The sequence below is a fragment of the Coregonus clupeaformis genome, chromosome 30 (genome assembly GCF_020615455.1).
Source record: "Coregonus clupeaformis isolate EN_2021a chromosome 30, ASM2061545v1, whole genome shotgun sequence".
Lineage (NCBI taxonomy): Eukaryota > Metazoa > Chordata > Actinopteri > Salmoniformes > Salmonidae > Coregonus > Coregonus clupeaformis.
This window is the reverse complement of record NC_059221.1, coordinates 30,979,454-31,002,398: the sequence shown is the minus strand read 5'-3', so window position 1 is coordinate 31,002,398 and position 22,945 is coordinate 30,979,454. Positions and strand designations below refer to the sequence as shown.

At 44.4% G+C, this 22,945-nt stretch overlaps 1 protein-coding gene across 5 annotated transcripts in view; it reads left to right on the top strand.

Moving 5' to 3' along the window:
* The window catches only part of LOC121545612 (protein kinase C and casein kinase substrate in neurons protein 1), a 69,208-nt gene that overhangs the window by 40,996 nt on the left and 5,267 nt on the right, over positions 1 to 22,945 (top strand). For 4 of the 5 annotated variants that reach the window (XM_041856288.1, XM_041856290.1, XM_041856286.1 and 1 more), the window contains 5 exons: positions 13,698 to 13,827; positions 15,086 to 15,242; positions 15,776 to 16,011; positions 19,773 to 19,928; positions 20,631 to 20,806. In XM_041856288.1, coding sequence (XP_041712222.1) covers positions 13,765 to 13,827; positions 15,086 to 15,242; positions 15,776 to 16,011; positions 19,773 to 19,928; positions 20,631 to 20,806 — 788 coding nt within the window. In that variant the 5' untranslated portion in view covers positions 13,698 to 13,764. Of the gene's footprint in view, positions 1 to 2,727; positions 2,942 to 13,697; positions 13,828 to 15,085; positions 15,243 to 15,775; positions 16,012 to 19,772; positions 19,929 to 20,630; positions 20,807 to 22,945 lie in introns of those variants that run through there. The other variant, XM_041856289.2, reaches the window with a different exon arrangement.

Sequence of the window (22,945 nt, the reverse complement as noted above, 5' to 3'; positions counted from 1 at the left end):
CATATTCTGTTGTCTGGGTATAGCAGTACAGGTATAGGGTAGAGAAAGGTTATAGGAACATTTATGTTGTCTGGGTATCGCAGCACAGGTATAGGGTAGAGGAAGGTTATAGGAACATATTCTGTTGTCTGGATAGCAGGTACTGGGGGAGAGCTGGGGAGGGAGGCTATTTTTTTAACTTTGCTGCAGACTCCTCATCTGGGTGGTCACGTCAGCTCTGATCATTCCACAGCCCAACAAGCAGAACAGAGCAGAACAGAACAGATCACACGGCCCACGGCAGGACACGTTCCACTGATAAATAGAAGCCCCCTCCTCTATCTCGCTCACTCTCTTTATCACATTCACACTCTGCCCCTTCCTCGCTAACACTTTTTTTCAAACACCCGTTACTCTCTCTCTCTCTCTCTCTCTCTCTCTCTCTCTCTCTCTCTCTCTCTCTCTCTCTCTCTCTCTCTCTCTCTCTCTCTCTCTCTCTCTCTCTCTCTCTCTCTCTCATGCTCATTCACTCACTCACACACACACCACTGAATGCCTGATGTGTTTACGGAGCTAGCCTGCTCTTTTTCACTGGAGTGCAGGTGCTATGCGGTTATGGACATGAGGAGGCCCTATAGGAGTTGATTAAAGAGTGGCCTGATGACACTCATCCACTTAACCACCCCTCATGTTCTCGCCTGATTCATCTGTGTAATGGCCAGCTTCACACCCTCATATCATCTCCACTGACCCCTCCAACCTTCTGTCACGTGACAGGCTTATTGATGGCCTTGGCTGTCATGGTATCTGTGATGATGCAAGCACCATGCACACAGCTCTGTAGCGCTGTCTGTCTCCTGGCAACATTCAACAGCCTGTTTATTCCACCCTACTGCTGTAACCGCATCGCCCGCCCCGGAGATGAATCCCATCTCTGTCCTGATCTATTTAGCTACCACTCTGACCCAGTGGCACTCTCTATTCCGCTCACCAACTGGCTTGCTCACAACAGCTTCCTCTGCTCTCTGCACCTGCTCCACCCAGTATCACCTGGGACAGGCTTAGCCATGTTGAGCCTGGTCAGTATTGGGCTCTGTGATCTTGTTAGGACTCCAGGGGCACAGACAGATTTGTCCCTCTGTCCCTGTCAAAATACCTCGGTTTCTCTCTCTCTCTCTCTCTCTCTCTCTCTCTCTCTCTCTCTCTCTCTCTCTCTCTCTCTCTCTCTCTCTCCCTCCCTCCCTCTCTCTCAGAAGCCTCACTCTCTCCCTCTCTCTCTCTCCCTCTCAATCTCTCAGAAGCCTCACTCTCTCCCTCTCCCTCTCCCTCAGAAGCCTCACTCTCTCCCTCTCTCTCAGAAGCCTCACTCTCTCCCTCTCCCTCTCTCTCTCTCCCTCTCAATCTCTCAGAAGCCTCACTCTCTCCCTCTCCCTCTCCCTCTCCCTCAGAAGCCTCACTCTCTCCCCCTCTCTCTCCCTCTCCCTCTCTCTCAGAAGCCTCACTCTCTCCCTTTCCCTCTCCCTCTCCCTCACCTCTCTCCCTCTCTCTCAGAAGCCTCACTCTCTCCCTCTCCCTCTCTCTCTCCCTCTCCCTCACCTCTCTCCCTCTCTCTCAGAAGCCTCACTCTCTCCCTCTCCCTCTCTCTTAGAAGCCTCACTCTCTCCCTCCCTAGCTTTTCCTCTCTAATTTCTTCTCTCTCCCCTTAAGAAGCCTTTGCCTCTCTTTCCTCCTCTCTCTCCTTGTGTGTTTTTCTGTCTAACAGCAGCCATGACAGGTAGAGTGTATCAAGAGCCCAACATGTTCAAGAAAGTACATGGCAGATAGTTGGGTGCCAAACAACCACCATTCAAGTGTTTATGGAATTCATATTGTTTGGATAAGAGTGAGTTATAGATGAGTTCAGGTGTATTTGAGTAAGCTACCTGGTTTGGTAATCAGCCTACTTTCAAATCAGTGGCAGAAAGGGGGATGGTAAGGTGTAAGGGATTCAAGTTAGAACCTGACTGAAATCTAATTACTATAATAGGTTTGCATGTGTGTTGTGGTTGTCACTCAAGGCTTTAGAAGAGCCATGAACAGCCCTATTACGATGGTGTATCCTTTATATAAATTATTACCGAAAGCATATAAAGGATATTTCATGCTGAAACCCTCAAATTAAACACCAATGGTATTTACTAAGTTGATGGTTTATATTTAGGATAATGTTTTACAGCTTTGTCATTCATTTTTTAAATTTGAAAATTATCTTATTTAATTATTTCATATATTTTACATGTGATAAGGCCACACAAAGGGCCAGAGATAATTTCAAACACCAGTCAAAATCTGAAGTACCAAATCAAATCAATTGTATTGGTTGCATACACATATTTAGCAGATGTTATTGCCTGTGTAGAGTTCTTATGATAAATTACATACAATCCTTGAAAGATACCAACATTCTGGTAGTTTTTTGCATGTACACACAATCACATACACAGAGCACAGCCCCTATCTCTCTCTCACACACAAATGTGTGATGCCTGGCACGTTTATCTAGCTAGTCTATCAATACATAATCACACCTTGCTAGGTAGTGTAATTTCAGACTCCTTCATTGCATCCTTCTCTCTTTCTCTCTCTGCAATGCATTTATATTCTATTGCTCCTCCTATCTTCTCCTATCCTCTTCTTCACCCTCCCTCCCCTTCTAAGCCATTCAACTGGAACGTTTTAGGATTATCTTTCCACCATTGAGAAACACTGGCTTGTTCACACTGGGTCTGGCTAAAACGGCCCAAAACAAAGAAATTCAAGAGGCCTCTGTTCTCTCTGTTGATGTATTCAAACAGAAGCCAGATCTGGACTACAAAATAATACTTGAAGAGGGAGTAGCCCGTGCATGGTTCCCACAAGGGCTTGTGGATATACGTTTCTGTTTGATAGTGTCCTTCAATCTGTTTTCATGGGTGCAAATAGGGTAAGCGAAAACAATGAATATTGTTGCTCATTTATGAGCCATACTGGCTTTGCCTTTTGCCTTAGTTTATTTCCTTGTTGTTGTACTGTTAGACAGATGGTAGTATGTTTATTGTACAGTGCAATATCCTGCAAGCTTTGTCTTCAAGAGCAGTCATTGATTAATTTATTGCCCAAGGATTGGATCAAAACGTTAACATTATATAACATTCGGATGTATGTCTCTTATCCAAGTCATTTGAATTGCCTTCAGTTGGTTAAATGGTCTGTCCTCTTGTATTTAAGTCTAGTTATTGAGGGAGACTGTGTTCTGGTAGTTTTTCTTATATGAACACCTAGTTTATAGTAGACATGTGGTTTGATATAGACTTATGGTTTGAAAGATTTGTGGGGGTTTCTCTGAGATACTGAATACTTTTCTGTGGTGAATTACTTAGATCAGCTTACTGAATCAGTTCAGATACAATAAGTGAAAAGAACCTTCTGAGTCTTGTCCTAAAAAGGAAGTAGAATGGGTATTCATCTGTTTGGATTGGCACAATTACCGGCCTTGAAGCCACAAGCAACACGAAAATGATGTGCAATATATTGAAGCCTTGATATACATATTGTCATGTTTAGATATGACACCTGTCATACTTAACGTCAATTGATGAATCAATCAATTATTCTCTCCCTCTTCCTTTCTTATTCCCGTCTACTCCTCACCATCCATTGTGAAGGAAGGCAACCTGCTGGCGGAATTGACCCAAATAACTAAGCAGCATGTCTCCTGACCCCCACACACTTCCCCTCAAGTGATGATTACTTTTGTTTGTGACACATGCCTCTCCACAACCCTGAGTACCAGAGGATGATTTATTCTCATTCTGTAGTGTGGCCTAGTGATCATCTGAGCCTGAGGACCTTTGTGTCCACATTGTCCTTTAGTATCAACAAACATTGTGCCAGTGCCCAATCTATCAATACGCCCTTGACACTATAATAGTTTGAGAGGTTGCAATGCATGAAAAGACTGACCTTCCATGTAGCTTTTCTCACAAGAGGATTTTGAAATGGTATGAGTTCTGTTTTCCCCTTGTTATTTCACAATAATGGTAATGCTGCTGAAGGTTAGGTGTGATTTAGTTAGCTTTTCAATGTCACAAGGTTTTATACCGTTTATTACAGTTTATTCAAAGAGTATACAGTTATACAGTGGGGGAAAAAAGTATTTAGTCAGCCACCAATTGTGCATGTTCTCCCACTTAAAAAGATGAGAGAGGCCTGTAATTTTTATCATAGGTACACGTCAACTATGACAGACAAATTGAGAAAATAAAATCCTGAAAATCACATTGTAGGATTTTTAATGAATTTATTTGCAAATTATGGTGGAAAATAAGTATTTGGTCACCTACAAACAAGCAAGATTTCTGGCTCTCACAGACCTGTAACTTCTTCTTTAAGAGGCTCCTCTGTCCTCCACTCGTTACCTGTATTAATGGCACCTGTTTGAACTTGTTATCAGTATAAAAGACACCTGTCCACAACCTCAAACAGTCACACTCCAAACTCCACTATGGCCAAGACCAAAGAGCTGTCAAAGGACACCAGAAACAAAATTGTAGACCTGCACCAGGCTGGGAAGACTGAATCTGCAATAGGTAAGCAGCTTGGTTTGAAGAAATCAACTGTGGGAGCAATTATTAGGAAATGGAAGACATACAAGACCACTGATAATCTCCCTCGATCTGGGGCTCCACGCAAGATCTCACCCCGTGGGGTCAAAATGATCACCAGAACGGTGAGCAAAAATCCCAGAACCACACGGGGGGACCTAGTGAATGACCTGCAGAGAGCTGGGACCAAAGTAACAAAGCCTACCATCAGTAACACACTACGCCGCCAGGGACTCAAATCCTGCAGTGCCAGACGTGTCCCCCTGCTTAAGCCAGTACATGTCCAGGCCCGTCTGAAGTTTGCTAGAGTGCATTTGGATGATCCAGAAGAGGATTGGGAGAATGTCATATGGTCAGATGAAACCAAAATAGAACTTTTTGGTAAAAACTCAACTCGTCGTGTTTGGAGGACAAAGAATGCTGAGTTGCATCCAAAGAACACCATACCTACTGTGAAGCATGGGGGTGGAAACATCATGCTTTGGGGCTGTTTTTCTGCAAAGGGACCAGGACGACTGATCCTTGTAAAGGAAAGAATGAATGGGGCCATGTATCGTGAGATTTTGAGTGAAAACCTCCTTCCATCAGCAAGGGCATTGAAGATGAAACGTGGCTGGGTCTTTCAGCATGACAATGATCCCAAACACACCGCCCGGGCAACGAAGGAGTGGCTTCGTAAGAAGCATTTCAAGGTCCTGGAGTGGCCTAGCCAGTCTCCAGATCTCAACCCCATAGAAAATCTTTGGAGGGAGTTGAAAGTCCGTGTTGCCCAGCGACAGCCCCAAAACATCACTGCTCTAGAGGAGATCTGCATGGAGGAATGGGCCAAAATACCAGCAACAGTGTGTGAAAACCTTGTGAAGACTTACAGAAAACGTTTGACCTGTGTCATTGCCAACAAAGGGTATATAACAAAGTATTGAGAAACTTTTGTTATTGACCAAATACTTATTTTCCACCATAATTTGCAAATAAATTCATTAAAAATCCTACCATGTGATTTTCTGGATTTTTTTTCCTCATTTTGTCTGTCATAGTTGACGTGTACCTATGATGAAAATTACAGGCCTCTCTCATCTTTTTAAGTGGGAGAACTTGCACAATTGGTGGCTGACTAAATACTTTTTTTCCCCCACTGTATTTAAGTGTGGTTTGTGTTTATCCAATATAATTCCATGTAGGGATGCCTGTAAAATGGAGCATGTTTGACATAACATTTCACATTCACCCAAATGAATGAATGTTTAAAACATATTAGAAACTGGGTGGTTCGAGCCCTGAATGCTGTTTGGCTGACAGCTGTGGTATAACACGGGTATGACAAAACATTTATTTTTACTGCTCTAATTACGTTGGTAACCAGTTTATAATAGCAATAAGGCACCTCGGGGGTTTGTGATATATGGCCAATATACCACGGCTAAGGCCTGTGTCCAGGCACTCTGCGTTGCGTCGTGAATAAGAACAGCCCTTAACCGTGGTATATTGGCCAACAGCTTTACTCACATTTAGAAACTGCTTCACTATAGTATAATAACCATATTATAGTGCTGTGTAGTGTAGTGTAGAGCCATGTGGGTTTCTTCATGAGCTCAGCGTTTAGAGTCTTGCAGGGGCTTAGCCGGCTCTGGAGGATCCAGGGATCCAGAGGCTAATTGGAGGGCCAGACTGACGGCCAGACTGACAGACAGGTAGACGGACCTATGATCTCACTGAAATGAGAAGCACACCAATAATAATGTGTGGGTCATAGCTTGTGAGTGAGGTTATCTAGAGAACTGGATCAGCAGGTTGAAGTGTGGAATTTCATCCCTTACTTTCTCATAGGCCTATTGACATCTTGAAAGATGTAAGTATTGTGAGTGTTATAGTATGAACAGTGTGGAAAGCTAGGTGAAAATAAGTAGATTCTCACTCTTGTGTGTCACGCTCGTCGGATATAGAGGACCAAGGCGCAGCGTGGAAGGTGAACATACTTATTTATTAAATGATACACGAATAAAACAACAAATCGATACGTGACGTCCAAAGGTGCAAAACACAAACCTACACAGGGACAGAAGATCCCACCAACACTGGACCAAGCAGCGTGTCCAGGAGCCAGCGCCAGAGGTATCGCTAAAGGACATCAACCTCGACTGGGCCTGGCCCACGGGGCGGAGAGACCCCCAGAAATTTTTTAGGGGGGGGCTCACGCCGTGGACGACGGGGCAGCAGGAGGCCGCGATAGAGCGGTCCAGCGGGTTTGCAGAGGAGGCCGCCAGGTTAAGGGGGCCACTGGTCACAGAGGAGAGGGAAAGTGTAGAGGCACGGCGAGAGGTACTGGGGTGTGTTACCAGTCCGGTCCGGCCCGTTCCTGATCCCTGCGTAGGGCCAGTGGTGTGTGTCCCCAGTACGGTCCGGCCTGTTCCTGTTCCTCGCATCGAGCCTGTGGTGCGCGTCGTCAGCCCGGCCCGGCCTGTTCCTGCTCCACGCACCAAGCCTATGGTGCGCATCGTCAGCCCGGCCCGGCCTGTTCCTGCTCCACGCACCAAGCCTATGGTGCGCATCGTCAGCCCGGTTCGGCCTGTTCCTGCTCCCCACACCAAACCAGTGGTGTGCGTCGTCAGTCCGGCACAGCCCGTGCCTGTTCCACCGGTGTCAGCTGCTCCACGCCGGAGCTAGAGCAATCCGCTCCACCGGTGTTCAGTCCAGCTCCGGCCAGCAGGGTCAGACCGGACCAGGGGTACTTTGGGGGGTTGGAGAGGGAGTGGGAATCATGCCCGGAGCCGGATCCGCCGCCAAGGCGGAGTGCCCACCCGGTCCCTCCCCTGTGGTGTTTGGTTGGCGCGGCCGGAGTCCGCGCCTTTGGGGGGGGGTACTGTCATGCCCTGGCTCTGGGGACTCTAGTATGTTGAGCCAGGGTGTGAGTTTTCATTTGTTTTTCGTTCTAGTTTTGTAGTTCTATGTTGGCCAGTGTGGTTCTCAATCAGAGGCAACGTGTATCAGCTGTTGCTTGTTGTCTCTGATTGGGAACCATACTTAAGCAGCCAGTTTTCCCACAGTGTTTGTGGGATCTTGTTCCGTGTTGGTTTGTGTTTTGCACCTGTGGACGTCACGTATCGATTTGTTGTTTTGTTCGTGTATCATTTAATAAATAAGTATGTTCACCTTCCACGCTGCGCCTTGGTCCTCTATATCCGACGATCGTGACATTGTGTTGTCTTGGCTCACCTGGCTGAAACATTGTCTGCAGCATATCAAACAGATGTAATGCCTTTGCTGAGTCACGACTTCTGATTATTATGCCTGATATAGATCTTATTGCCCAAAAGAACTACAGAGCAATGACTCTGACAGTAGACAGAGAGACCCTGAGCTCCTTCTTCACCCACAGGTCTCTGTGTATACACCTGCTCTTCAGCACAGCTGTAACCTTAACTCTGGCAAGGAAATGCTAATTGTCGTAGCAGAAAGCTAACGTTCTCGAGGCGGAGGGCAAACCGTGTTCTCTTTTCACGGAGGAGATGAAAAGAGCTGGTAATATTATTTCATCTTCGAACAACAGTATTTAAAGGTCTCTCTCATAGTACATCTGTGATTCTGATACTGAGAGACTTCTACTTGGCCTTCCCACCTCTGATGCTTAAATCACAGTTACCTAATTTGTTAGAAGGCCTTGAGTTGACTGGAACATTATTTTACATTAGATGGTTCAAAATGAACATGCTCAATAACTTGGTGGTATAAAATGGCTCTTGTATATGCTATTGTAAATACATTATTGCGGCACATTAGCCTAGTAAATTCCCATTCTTTTGATCCTCAAAGTTTAACCTTGCCACAGAGCTAAAGAAGTTAAAAGAGGATGATTTCAACACAGAGTATTTTAGACTTATGCCCTACAAAGAATGTGTGATCTGGTTGAGTACAGAATGTAAGGCTAACTGCCTTGGGTTTACACAACTCAGTGTGATGCGCAGTGACAGTAAATATTGTGTTTGACAAACTGCACTGCATTACTGTGTGGCTGATTCAGCCACTGCTGTGCGGTAGCTGCAGTATAGCTGCCCTGCATGTGCTCCTCGGTGCTCCTGTTACTGTCACGATTCATCACACAGGGTACAACATGTTCCCCGGTTCAGATTGAGATGAGTAGCCCATCATCGAGGCTTCGAGGTCATAAACTGCAGAAATGTGTTCAAAGAAGTAAACACACTGTAGAAATACTGTACCTTTCTATTGCATACCCTTTCAAGTAGCAGGCACAGTCTCACAAACCACACAAATTCAGTCTTAATGCAGACTGCTCATGATTATTGTGGCATTGTGACAGATTAAGACTGAAAGGTTGGAGCTGTTATCTATCATGTGCATATAAATTGGACTCTGAGTTCCACCAGTCCCATCTTTCAGGTGTAAAAGTCACTAATTTGTCAGGTTCGCTCAAACTGATCACAGCACTCACCTTATGCTGCTCCCTCTGAAGATTTACTGAACATGGTCAGAGTGTTACTTAGTTCACCAGGTGATTCCCTGTGACACATATGCTAGATGGCAAAGTCAGCATAAGGCCAAACAGACATAGGTTATCACCTATACTCCTGTCCTCTTAGGGAGCATTACCAGAGAATAATATAATGTATAAATGCCTTACTAACTTAGTAGGGTCGTTCCACGAAATGAGTCCCTTTTGCGTCCCTTTGATATTTTAAGTAGAAATTTGGCACCAATATTGGATTTTAAAAGCATGTCATATTGAATGAAGTGCCATTTAAAATAGACCACATAGAAAATGCAATAAATCTGATTTTTAATGAGTAAACACTTAAAGTGCCCAAATTCAGCATATTGACATGTCCGTATGTACACTCTGTGATTTCAAAAAATATTTGTACCCACTTAACCCCAAAATGTATCCATGTTTTCACCATCATTGTAAAACCCTAGTTTTGTTGCTTCGACAAAGTCATTTCTGAAGATTGTTTTTTAGTTCATGTGATTAGCGGTTCATTTTAAGGTTTAAAAAAACCTGGCCCTCATTTTAAGGTCAACCCTGTTACGTGAACTCTCATTTTAATATAGTGAAACTATACCTTTGTAAATATCTAATAGTTAAATCATTGTGTAAAATCAGGTGAGATGGTTCTACTCTTTTTAGCCATTGTCTGGTGTTTTGTGGTGGAAAGCTGAAGTGGGTCGAGCATATCACGTCAACCCTGTTACCCATAGATAGACAGGCTAGAAATGTTTTAACAATAAACCATTTTTGGTGAAGCTTGCATTCAATTGCCCCTCCCTTTTGCACACAATATTCCATTCCCCCTGTCACAAGGGGATTTATGGCTGATTTAAGATGAAATCACCAACCTTGTTACGGTCAACGCTGTTCCTTTGTTTGGCATTAAATAGGCACTTACTATAGTCCATTTTTTAATTTAACAGTTGGGATGGGAAAACATGTTTTTTATTAAGTTGAACATGTGCTGTCACTTACCCAGTAAGTGTCTTACTCTATGATAACTCCAAATCTGAGGTTTTTGCTCAATGTTCTATGTTTTAGTTGTCATTTATGTTTTTGGAAACATACAATAGCATGTTCTGTTCCAAACCAAGTGTAGGGGCTGTTGTTGGGCTGGTACACATACTCAGGATTATGGATTTAATTCATTTCCTACCTTGTTTCGGGACCATTTAACATTGTTTAATGTAGTGCTTGCTATTTTGCGCTGGGTAGTTGTTGTGGAGACTTCCAGGCCTGAAGGAGGTGCCACTAATGAACAGTTCATTGAGACAGTAAAGGAGAGCAAAATGAATTAGGTTTCAATTAGAGCTCAATACAAGAATAAACACCAACTAGTCTGTGCTATTTTATTATTTGTGGGGAAGAATCGACCAGCCGTCAAAGGAATAGATACAAATCGTCTCAAATCTTGGAGAAAAGCCACGAAGCACTAAATGTTTACAAAGTAATTGGCAGTTTAATCACATTTTTAGAGGGCACCTACAGTTGTATAACCTTAGATGTTTATGTGAAATAAATTAAACCAGGACTGCAAGGTCATGTTTATTTTGGTCTCTTTTCTGATCTCTGGGCTGTGTATCTTCATGTAGATTTTTTAGAGAAAGGATATAGTGTGTGTGTGTGGGTGCGTGTGTGTACCTGCCTGTCTGTCTGTGTGGGTCTGTGTGTGTGTCTGTGTGTGTGTGTGTCTATGTGTGTGCCTGCGTCCATGTGCTCGCGCTGTGCGTGCATGTCTGCATGTGCATGTGTGTTAATACAGTATGCATGTGTGTCTGTGTGCAGTGAGTCTGTGTGCAGTGAGTCTGTGTGCAGTGTAGCACTCTTCTTGAAGGAACATGTCATGGGACAGTTGTTTATGCAGAGCTACTGTAAAGTATGATACAGGGTCATAACTCCATGATGACAGTGATGCTGTGCTCCCTGTGGTGTGCTCTGGTTTCTGGGACACGCGTGTGGAAGATGGCCTTTCTGTTCCTCGGGGCCACAGAGCAGTATGCATGGGGATAGAGTACCCATTTTTACTTCATTATTAGAGCTGTCTCAGAGCCTCCAAAGGAAGCCTTTCATCAGTGCTGCTCACTGAGTGGCTATGGAAAACAAATGGTTTCTGAATACCATAGAGAGCCCAAGTATCGTATTTCATAGCATATCATGTTGTAAATGATGAATGTTGTAGGATATTCTACTGCATTTTCTACATTTCTATGTATTTACAGTTGGAAGTCGGAGGTTTACATACACCTTAGCCAAATATATTTAAACTCAGTTTTTCACAATTCCTGACATTGAATCCTAGTAAAAATTCCCTGTCTTAGGTCAGTTAGGATCACCACTTTATTTTAAGAATGTGAAATGTCAGAATAATAGTAGAGAGAATTATTTATTTCAGCTTTTATTTCTTTCATCACATTCCCAGTGGGTCAGAAGTTTACAAACACTCAATTAGAATTAGGTAGCATTGCCTTTAAATTGTTTAACTTGGGTCAAACGTTTCGGGTAGCCTTCCACAAGCCTCCCACAATAAGTTGGGTGAATTTTGGCCCATTCCTCCTGACAGAGTTGGTGTAACTGAGTCAGGTTTGTAGGCCTCCTTGCTCGCACACGCTTTTTCAGTTCTGCCCACACATTCTCTATATGATTGAGGTCAGGGCTTTGTGATGGCCACTCCAATACCTTGACTTTGTTGTCCTTAAGCCATTTTGCCACAACTTTGGAAGTCTGCTTGGGGTCATTGTCCATTTGGAAGACCCATTTGCGACCAAGCTTTAACTTCCTGACTGATGTCTTAAGATGTTATATCCACATAATTTTCCTTCCTCATGATGCCATCTATTTTGTGAAGTGCACCAGTCCCTCCTGCAGCAAAGCACCCCCACAGCATGATGCTGCCACCCCCATGCTTCACGGTTGGGATGGTGTTCTTCGGCTTGCAAGCGTCCCCCTTTTTCCTCCAAACATAACGATGGTCATTATGGCCAAACAGTTCTATTTTTGTTACATCAGACCAGAGGACATTTCTCCAAAAAGTACGATCTTTGTCCCCATGTGCAGTTGCAAACCATAGTCTGGCTTTTTTATTGCGGTTTTGGAGCAGTGGCTTCTTCCTTGCTGAGCGGCTGTAGTATCTGAGGAATTTATGACTTTGTTAATGTTTGCAAATGGTAGCTTAGAGAATGTTGATTTGGCCCAGGGAGACATCTGGAGAGCAGTTCTATAGGAGTACCCTAAAGCAGAGGAAGTATGTTAGGTGACCTCCTGGGATTGGTCTGTAGGGGAAACACCCATATCAGATTACATAGGATATATACTATGGTTTGGGACAAAGGAGGTCAGAATAGCATATTTAGAATTTGGGTTGGCTGTTCTCCAGATGCCGGCAGGTATCTGTAAATTGAAGCTGTAACCCTTTGATATAAATAAAGCTTTATGATCAAAGTACAGCGTCAGCGGATTTCCTTGGTCTCACAGCATAATTAGCAACGTATTCTCGACACATTTACATTTTAGTCATTTAGCAGACGCTCTTATCCAGAGCGACTTACAGTTAGTGAATAATTTTTTTTCATACTGGCCCCCCGTGGGAATCTAACCCACAACCCTGGCATTGCAAATGCCATGCTCTACCAACTGAGCTACATCCCTGCCGGCCATTCCCTCCCCTACCCTGGACGACGCTGGGCCAATTTTGCGCCGCCCCATGGGTCTCCCGGTCGCGGCCGGCTACGACAGAGCCTGGATTCGAACCAGGATCTCTAGTGGCACAGCGATGCAGTGCCTTAGACCACTGCGCCACTCGGGAGACACAACACGGCCTTTCAGGTTATGTCGATATAGGACTCGTTTTACTGTGGATATAGATACTTTTGTACCTGTTTCCTCCAGCATCTTCACAAGGTCCTTTGCTGTTGTTCTGGGATTGATTTGCACTTTTCGCACCAAAGTACGTTCATCTCTAGGAGACAGAACGTGTCTCCTTCCTGAGCGGTATGACGGCTGCGTGGTCCCATGGTGTTTATACTTGCGTACTATTGTTTGTACAGATGAACGTGGTACATTCAGGCTTTTGGAAATTGCTCCCAAGGATGAACCAGACTTGTGGAGGTCTACAATTTTTTTTCTGAGGTCTTGGCTGATTTCTTTTGATTTCCCCATGATGTCAAGCAAATAGGCACTGAGTTTGAAGGTAGGCCTTGAAATACATCCACAGGTACACCTCCAATTGACTCAAATGATGTCAATTAGCCTATCAGAAGCTTCTAAAGCCATGACATAATTTTCTGGAATTTTCCAAGCTGTTTAAAGGCACAGTCAACTTATTGTATGTAAACTTCTGACCCACTGGAATTGTGATACAGTGAATTATAAGTGAAATAATCTGTATGTAAACAATTGTTGGAAAAATTACTTGTGTCATGCACAAAGTAGATGTCCTAACCGACTTGCCAAAACTATAGTTTGTTAAAAAGAAATTTGTGGAGTGGTTGAAAAACGAGTTTTAATGACTCCAACCTCAGTGTATGTAAACTTCTGACTTCAACTGTATATCTATGCAATCTCACTCTCTCCTCTTTCTCTCTCTCTTTCTATTCCAGTGCATGAGGGACCCAGCTCTGCTGCTGACACATTTAGAGTTTAGCCTGCTTTGCCACAACCAGGAAGATGTCGGGGTCCTACGATGAATCTGCTGCTGCTGCTGACGACGCTATGGACAGCTTTTGGGAGGTACTTCAGAAACACCATCCATACAGGTCATCTGGTCTATGAAGGAAAACCTATAGGCCTTTATCAGCCAAGTCACACACAACGATCCCTCTTTAGGAGACATGAGTCATAGGCATCTCTGGCCAACATTCTCCTCTCTCTGTTTGAAAACGTTCTTGACAACAGAAAACATGATACTATAGGTTGTGTAATTTCATTTCCATGAGGATCCATAGGAATATGGTTGGTTAATCCAGTACGTTGGTGTTGTTGCACAGAAAATATCCAATTAGTGCTAATGAATTCACTATAGCGCACTATAGAGTCCCTTTTGTGTCATCGTAGGAGGAGGGTCACAGAGACAGACAGAGCCTCTCAGTTAGAAGCAGCACTGAGGCAGCCATTCAGCCCACATGCACCTGCCCTAAGATCTATATACGGCCAAGAAAGCTCTGGCCACAGCATACTGAATAGCATAATGACTCTCGTAGGTCTAGATGTTTTGTTTTAAAATGAAAAACAGACACTGTACCCCACACCAGTCCCTCCCAGCCTAGTGCCCATCCTCTCTGAGTGGACTGAGTGGTCTGTGTCTGTGGGCTGCATTCCTGTCTCTGCCTCATCCTGTCAGTGTCCTATCCCTGATAATCTGTCTGCCTGCATTAGAGCAGAGTAAAGGATTATAGCAGTCAGTGCACGAGCACTCGCACAGGGACGTGCACACACAGGGACACACACACATACACGCGCGGGCCATTACACACTCAAAGCCGCTGCCATTGCATAACTACACATGCACAGGCACGAGCCGTCTGTCCCCCTCCCCCTCCCTCTGTCATGCACCATGAGCTCACGCCCCCTGCAGGCACTGGGGGGAGGGGCCTCAGAGGTCAGTACTGACTATGTTAAGGTGGCATCTCTTAAGGTGGTATGAGAATGATGAAAGTGAGTACAGGTGATTCTTTATTGTTACTCAAGAGTATTAGTAGATAATATATAATTTTCATCACTACACCAGAGTTATACAATTTATTTTATCTCCATTTCTTATTTGACTATCTCAAGAGAGAAAATGATTTTACAGTTTATGTTGGCCCCTCAGATTAGTTATTTCCATCTAAAGATATCTTAGTGCTCTTAGAGATTTGGCATATTGAGAATTGCACTTGCACATTTTAGATGTTTTTTGTGTGCAAATGACTGCAATCATTGATATGTAGGGAAGCCTTCTGTTTTGCTCTTGTACCTCTATAGTCTAACCTCCTCTGACCATTCTCAGGTGGGGAACTACAAGCGTGCCGTCAAGCGGATTGACGACGGCCACCGGCTCTGCAATGACCTCATGGGCTGCCTTCAAGAACGTGCCAAGATTGAGAAGTCCTATGGTGACCAGCTGACCGCCTGGTCCAAGAGATGGAGACAGCTGATCGAGAAAGGCCAGTATTGGGATTGGAGGGGTTCAATCAATGAACCAAACCCTACTGTGTTGATTAGAAGCTACTCATATGGTGGTGTCTGTTTTGAGGTCTTCATCCAATGTTAAATTCATTTGATTTAACTCACTGCTCAGCTCCACTTGTCCCGATTGTATTGTGAGTGTTTTCTGTAAGATGATGAGGCTTAGCTTGTGCGAGCTGGAACGGCTCATAGGAGCAGGAGCCTATCTCCTGTTTCTGTAGCGTGAGGCAGCTTGATGTACAAGTACACCCCCTGGACAGGACGATAGTCTATCGCAGGGCCTTACCCCCAATCTATCTCCTTAATGCTGAAGGACAAGCAGAGACGCATCGGGTCCCATTTCTACAGTCTTTGGTATGACTCGGTTGGGGATCGAACTCCCAACCTTCCAATCTCAGGGTGGACACTAACCACAAGGCCACTGAGTTGGTCACATTCATATTTTCAATCATATTTTCTTCCACCTATATGTTTTGATTGAATGTCCCCCTGTGATATTGTCTAACCCCAGGACCCCAGTATGGCACTGTGGAGAGGGCGTGGCTGGGTGTGATGACCGAGGCTGAAAAGGTGAGTGAGCTGCACCAGGAGGTGAAGAACAGCCTGCTCAACGAAGACCTGGAGAAGGTCAAGAACTGGCAGAAGGAGGCCTACCACAAGCAGATGATCGGAGGCTTCAAGGAGGCCAAAGAGGCCGACGAGGGCTTCAAGAAGGCCCAGAAACCATGGGCCAAGAAGCTCAAAGAGGTAAGTGGACAGGAAGGGAAGGGAATCTGTTGTATCCTCCTTATTGCAACATCATGTGTACTTGCATTGCTAACATGAATATCAATAACTTTTAGAGTGATCGGGAAAACCACTTTATTATTAAATACAAAGTGGACAATTCAGTGACTGTATGAATGTGAGTAGGTATTTGACACACTTGGCTGTCTTCATGACTGACCTCTGAGACTACAACTGGTTGATTAGTCCATTTGGTTGTGCGTCAGTCTGTCTGGCTACAAAGGTACTGCATGGGCGTAGGATGGGTGACGCAGACATTACACAGCTGTCATTGGACTGGGACCCACTGGAGTCAGGCCTAATAGTGTTTAGGCCAACATTAAAACATTGGCCATTTGAGCTACCAAACAGCTAGGTACTATAGCTACAGCACCGGAGAAGATGGCTGCCGTTTTACAGCCCTCTAACCAATTGTACTATTATGTGTGTTTTTCCGCGTTATTTGTAATTTATTTTGTACATAATGTTTCTGCCATCGTCTCTTATAACCAAAAAGAGCTTCTGGATATCAGGACAGCGATTACTCACCTCCTATTGGACGAAGATTTTTTCTTCAACGAGGCGGCCGCGAAGGATATCATACAGACACCCGACAAGGCCCAAATCCCCGTCATTCGCGTGAGGAAGAGACGGAGATATCGTGGACGTAGATCGGGGTGCCTTGTAAGGATCCGACGGCGAGCGAGTAAACTGCCTCTTCCATCAATCCTATTAGCCAATCTTCAATCATTGGATAACAAATTGGATGACCTAAGATTACGGTTATCCTACCAACGGGACATTAAAAACTGTAATATCTTATGTTTCACCGAGTCGTGGCTGAACGACGACATGGATAACATACAGCTAGCGGGCTATACGCTACATCGGCAGGATAGAACGGCTGACTCCGGTAAGACAAGGGGTGGCGGTCTGTGTATATTTGTAAACAACAGCTGGTGCACAAAATCAAATACTAAGGAAGTCTCGAGGTTTTGCTCGCCTGAGGTAGAGTATCTTATGATAAGCTGTAGACCACACTATTTACCAAGAGAGTTTTCATCTATATTTTTCATAGCTGTCTATTTACCACCACAAACCAATGCTGGCATTAAGATTGCACTGAATGAGTTGTACAAGGCCATAAATCAACAGGAAAACGCTCATCCAGATGCAGCGCTCCTAGTGGCCGGGGACTTTAATGCAGGGAAACTTAAATCCGTTCTACCTAATTTCTACCAGCATGTTAAATGTGCAACCAGAGGAAAAAAAACTCTAGACCACCTTTACTCCACACACAGAGACGCATACAAAGCTCTCCCTCGCCCTCCATTTGGCAAATCTGACCATAACTCTATCCTCCTGATTCCTGCTTATAAGCAAAAACTAAAGCAGGAAGCACCAGTGACTCGGTTAATAGAAAAGTGGTCAGATGACGCAGATGCTAAGCTACAGGACTGTTTTGCTAGCACAGACTGGAACATGTTCCGGGATTCTTCAGACAGCATTGAGGAGTACACCACATCAGTCACTGGCTTCATCAATAAGTGCATCGATGATGTCGTCCCCCACAGTGACCGTACGTACATACCCCAACCAGAAGCCATGGATTACAGGAAACATCCGCACTGAGCTAAAGGGTAGAGCTGCCACTTTCAAGGAACGGGACTCTAACCCGGACGCTTATAAGAAATCCCGCTATGCCCTCCGACGAACCATCAAACAGGCAAAGAGTCAATACAGGACTAAGATTGAATCGTACTACACTGGCTCTGACGCTCGTCGGATGTGGCAGGGCTTGAAAAACTATTACAGACTACAAAGGGAAGCACAGCCGCGAGCTGCCCAGTGACACAAGCCTACCAGACGAGCTAAACCACTTCTATGCTCGCTTCAAGGCAAGCAACACTGAAGCATGCATGAGAGCACCAGCTGTTCCGGATGACTATGTGATCACGCTCTCCGTAGCCGATGTGAGTAAGACTTTTAAGCAGGTCAACATTCACAAGGCCGCAGGGCCAGACGGATTACCAGGACGTGTACTCCGAGCATGTGCTGACCAACTGGCAAATATCTTCACTGACATTTTCAACATGTCCCTGACTGAGTCTGTAATACCAACATGTTTCAAGCAGACCACTATAGTCCCCGTGCCCAAGGACTCTAAGATAACCTGCCTAAATGACTACCGACCCGTAGCACTGACGTCTGTAGCCATGAAGTGCTTTGAAAGGCTGGTCATGGCTCACATCAACAGCATTATCCCAGAAACCCTAGACCCACTCCAATTTGCATACCGCCCCAACAGATCCACAGATGATGCAATCTCTATTGCACTCCACACTGCCCTTTCCCACCTGGACAAGAGGAACACCTACGTGAGAATGCTATTCATTGACTACAGCTCAGCATTCAACACCATAGTGCCCTCTAAGCTCATCACTAAGCTAAGGATCCTGGGACTAAACACCTCCCTCTGCAACTGGATCCTGGACTTCCTGACCCCCAGGTGGTAAGGGTTGGTAACAACACATCTGCCACACTGATCCTCAACACGGGGGCCCCTCAGGGGTGCGTGCTCAGTCCCCTCCTGTACTCTCTGTTCACCCATGACTGCATGGCCAGGCACGACTCCAACACCATCATTAAGTTTGCCGACGACACAACAGTGGTAGGCCTGATCACCGACAACGATGAGACAGCCTATAGGGAGGAGGTCAGAGACCTGGCCGTGTGGTGCCAGGACAACAACCTCTCCCTCAACGTGACCAAGACAAAGGAGATGATTGTGGACTACAGGAAAAAAAAAGAGGACTGAGCACGCCCCCATTCTCATCGACGGGGCTGTAGTGGAACAGGTTGAGAGCTTCAAGTTCCTTGGTGTCCACATCACCAACGAACTATCATGGTCCAAACACACCAAGACAGTCGTGAAGAGGGCACGACAAAGCCTATTCCCCCTCAGGAGACTGAAACGATTTGGCATGGGTCCTCAGATCCTCAAAGAATTCTACAGCTGCACCATCGAGAGCATCCTAACTGGTTGCATCACCGCCTGGTATGGCAACTGCTTGGCCTCCGACCGCAAGGCACTACAGAGGGTAGTGCGTACAGCCCAGTACATCACTGGGGCCAAGCTTCCTGCCATCCAGGACCTCTATACCAGGCGGTGTCAGAGGAAGGCCCTCAAAATTGTCAAAGACTTCAGCCACCCTAGTCATAGACTGTTCTCTCTGCTACCGCACGGCAAGCGGTACCGGAGTGCCGGTACCGCTTATGCATAGTCACTTTAACTCTACCCACATGTACATATTACCTCAACTACCTCAACTAGCCGGTGCCCCCGCACATTGACTCTGCAACGGTACCCCCCTGTATATATAGCCTCCCTACTGTTATTTTATTTTACTTCTGCTCTTTTTTTTCTCAACACTTTTTTTGTTGTTGTTTTATTTTATAAATGCACTGTTGGTTAAGGGCTGTAAGTAAGCATTTCACTGTAATGTCTGCACCTGTTGTATTCGGCGCATGTGACCAATAAAATTTGATTTGATTTGATTTATGTGTTAGTTCTGTTTTGTGTACCATAATGACTCTTGCTGCGTCACTCATCCAAGCTGAGCATCAGAGAAGAACATTGCCCTTGCAACAATAACTAAATTAAGTCACCGGCATGCTTAGATTTAATAGTATTTTTACTATTTATCTATAGGGATACTAAGATTCTATACGTGCTTCCACAGATGGAGACTGCTAAGAAAACGTACCACATGGCGTGTAAGGAGGAGAAACTGGCCGCAACCCGAGAGGCAGACGGGAAGACACAGGCCTCCGTCACAACTGACCAGCAGAAGAAACTCCACGAGAAAACAGACAAGTGCAAACATGACGTGCAGAAGGTGAGACAGCGAGGCTCAGGGTCCAACAAATGGAAAAAAATGACATGACAACCTTTTTTGTACAAATGTATGAAAATGTAAGACTTCCAGCAGAATTTACGCCATACAATTTGACGTTGTGCATATCAAACATTTACATTTACATTTTAGTCATTTAGCAAACACTCTTATCCAGAGTGACTTACAGTTGGTGCATTCACCTTAAGATAGCTAGGTGAGACAACCACAACCAAACAGGTGACAATTCAATTTTATCTAGTGTCATTCCAACTGTTTGAAAATATATATAGTGCTATTAACACTGTGGTGAGTGTGTGTGCTATTGCAGTATACTAAGTACATCATATCTCAAACAGACTGATCATTATTTTGAGTATCTGTTTCTGTTAGTGGCTCAAGTGAAATAAAGCTGTGAAAAAACAGAATCAATGCAGGACTATTTAGGACGACTCAGTGAGATTACCGTGGTGATCACACAGGACATAATCCAGCAGGGTGGATCTCCCACTATTCACGGAGCCCTGGTAATGACAAAAGCAGATTACTCTGAGCCAGGGAGAGTAAGGTGCTTACAGTATAAACATACGGTGTACGGATGCAGGTTGCTTGGTATTCAACCCAGAGTGCAAAATGTCTGATTGTAATGGCGTCATAATGACATCATTATCTGTCAGAGCTGATGTTGTCCTTATCATCCCCCAGGCTAAGGAGAAGTATGAGAAGTCTCTGTCGGAGCTGAGTGCTGTCACGCCCCCATACCAGGAGAGCATGGAGCAGGTGTTTGACCAGTGCCAGCAGCATGAGGTCAAGAGGCTCACCTTCCTCAAGGAGATCCTGCTGGACATTAAACGCCACCTCAATCTCACTGAGAACCAAAGGTCAGTGACTGGTGTTGTCCTCTATCGTCCCATACTTACTGTAGCCCATGCTCTATTACATAACCTATATCAACCTATCTTCCCACATGGCCTTTGAATGAAAGGGTTACAGAGGAAAACATTTCAGTTGGTACAGTATCAGACCTGTGTTCAAATACTATTTAGGGTATTTCAATTACTTTTAAAGACATTTTGAAGTAAATATTTTGATATTTTTTACTTGGAAAATAAAAGTAGTTGAATATTGGAATGTCTTTGGAAATACACTTGGAAAAGTATTGGCGTGTATTTCAAAATACACAGACACAGAAAAGTGTATTTTCAAATGCAGATATTTAAATACTCAATGCATTCGAACCCAGGTCTGTTTGGTCGTAGGGGTATTTGAAATAATGTAATTGGAAATACAGTATGTACGCTGTATACTGTACAAGCCTGGGTTAAAACACATGAGTATTTAAGTATTTGTTATTTAAATGTTTATTTTCTGAGTATTTATAAATAATGTGGCCAAATCAGCTACTTCTATTTGAAGTATTTGAAAATAATTTCAAATAACCTTCTATAAATAGCCAAGACGATTTACTTACAGTGCATTCGGAAAGTATTCAGACCTCTTCACATTTTGTTACGTTACAGCCTTTTTCTAAAATGGATTAAATCATGTTTTTTCATCATCAGTCTACACACAATACCCCAAAATGACAAAGCGAAAACAGGTTTTTAGAAATTTTTGCAAATGTATTACAAATAAAAAACTGAAATACCTTATTTACATAAGGATTCAGACCCTTTGCTATGAGACTCGAAATTGAGCTCAGGTGCATCCTGTTTCCATTTATAATTTTTTATTTTATTGTATTTTTATTTAACCTTTATTTAACTAGGCAAGTAAGTTAAGAACTAATTCTTATTTACAATGATGGCCTAAATCCTTTAGATGTTTCTACAACTAGATTTTAGTCCACCTGTGGTAAATTCAATTGATTGGACATGATTTGGAAAGGCACACACACCTGTCTATATAAGGTCCCATGTTGACAGTGCATGTCAGAGGAAAAACCAAGTCATGAGGTTGAAGGAATTGTCCGAGACAGGATTGTGTCGAGGTACAGATCTGGGGAAGGGTATCAAAAAATGTCTGCAGCATTGAAGGTCCCCAAGAACACAGTGGCCTCCATCATTTTTAAATGGAAGAATTTTGGAACCACCAAGACTCTTCCTAGAGCTGGCCGCCTGGCCAAACTGAGCAATCAAGGGAGAAGGGCCTTGGTCAGGGAGGTGACCAAGAACCCGATGGTCACTCTGTGGAGATGGGAGAACCTTCCAGAAGGACAACCATCTCTGCAGCACTAATCAGGCCTTTATGGTAGAGTGGCCAGACGGAAGCCACTCCTCGGTAAAAGGCACCTGACAGCCCGCTTGGAGTTTGCCAAAAGGCACCTAAAGGACTCTCAGACCATGAGAAACAAGATTCTCTGGTCTGATGAAACCAAGATTAAACTCTTTGGCCTGAATGCCAAGCATCACGTCTGGAAGAAACCTGGCACCATCCCTACGGTGAAGCATGGTGGTGGCAGTATCATGCTGTGGAGATGTTTTTCAGCGGCAGGGACTGGGAGACTAGTCAGGATCAAGGGAAAGATGAACGGAGCTAAGTACAGAGAGATCCTTTAATGAAAACCTGCTCCAGAGTGCTCAGGACCTCAGACTCGGGCAAATGTTCCCCTTCCAACAGGACAACAACCCTAAGCACACAGCCAAGACAATGCAGGAGTGGCTTCAGGACAAGTCTCTGAATGTCCTTGAGTGGCTAGCCACAGCCCGGACTTGAACCCGATCGAACATCTCTGGAGAGACCTGAAAATAGCTGTGCAGCGACGCTCCCCATCCAACCTGACAGAGGTTAAAAGGATCTGCAGAGAAGAATGGGAGAAACTCCCCAAATACAGGTGTGCCAAGTTTGTAGCGTCATACCCAAGAAGACTCGAGGCTGTAATCGCTGCCAAAGGTGCTTCAACAAAGTAAAGGGTCTGAATACTTATGTAAATGTGATATTACAGTTTTTTTTTTAAATGAATTTACAAACAATTCTTAAAACCTGTTTTTGCTTCGCCATTATGGGGTATTGTGTGTAGA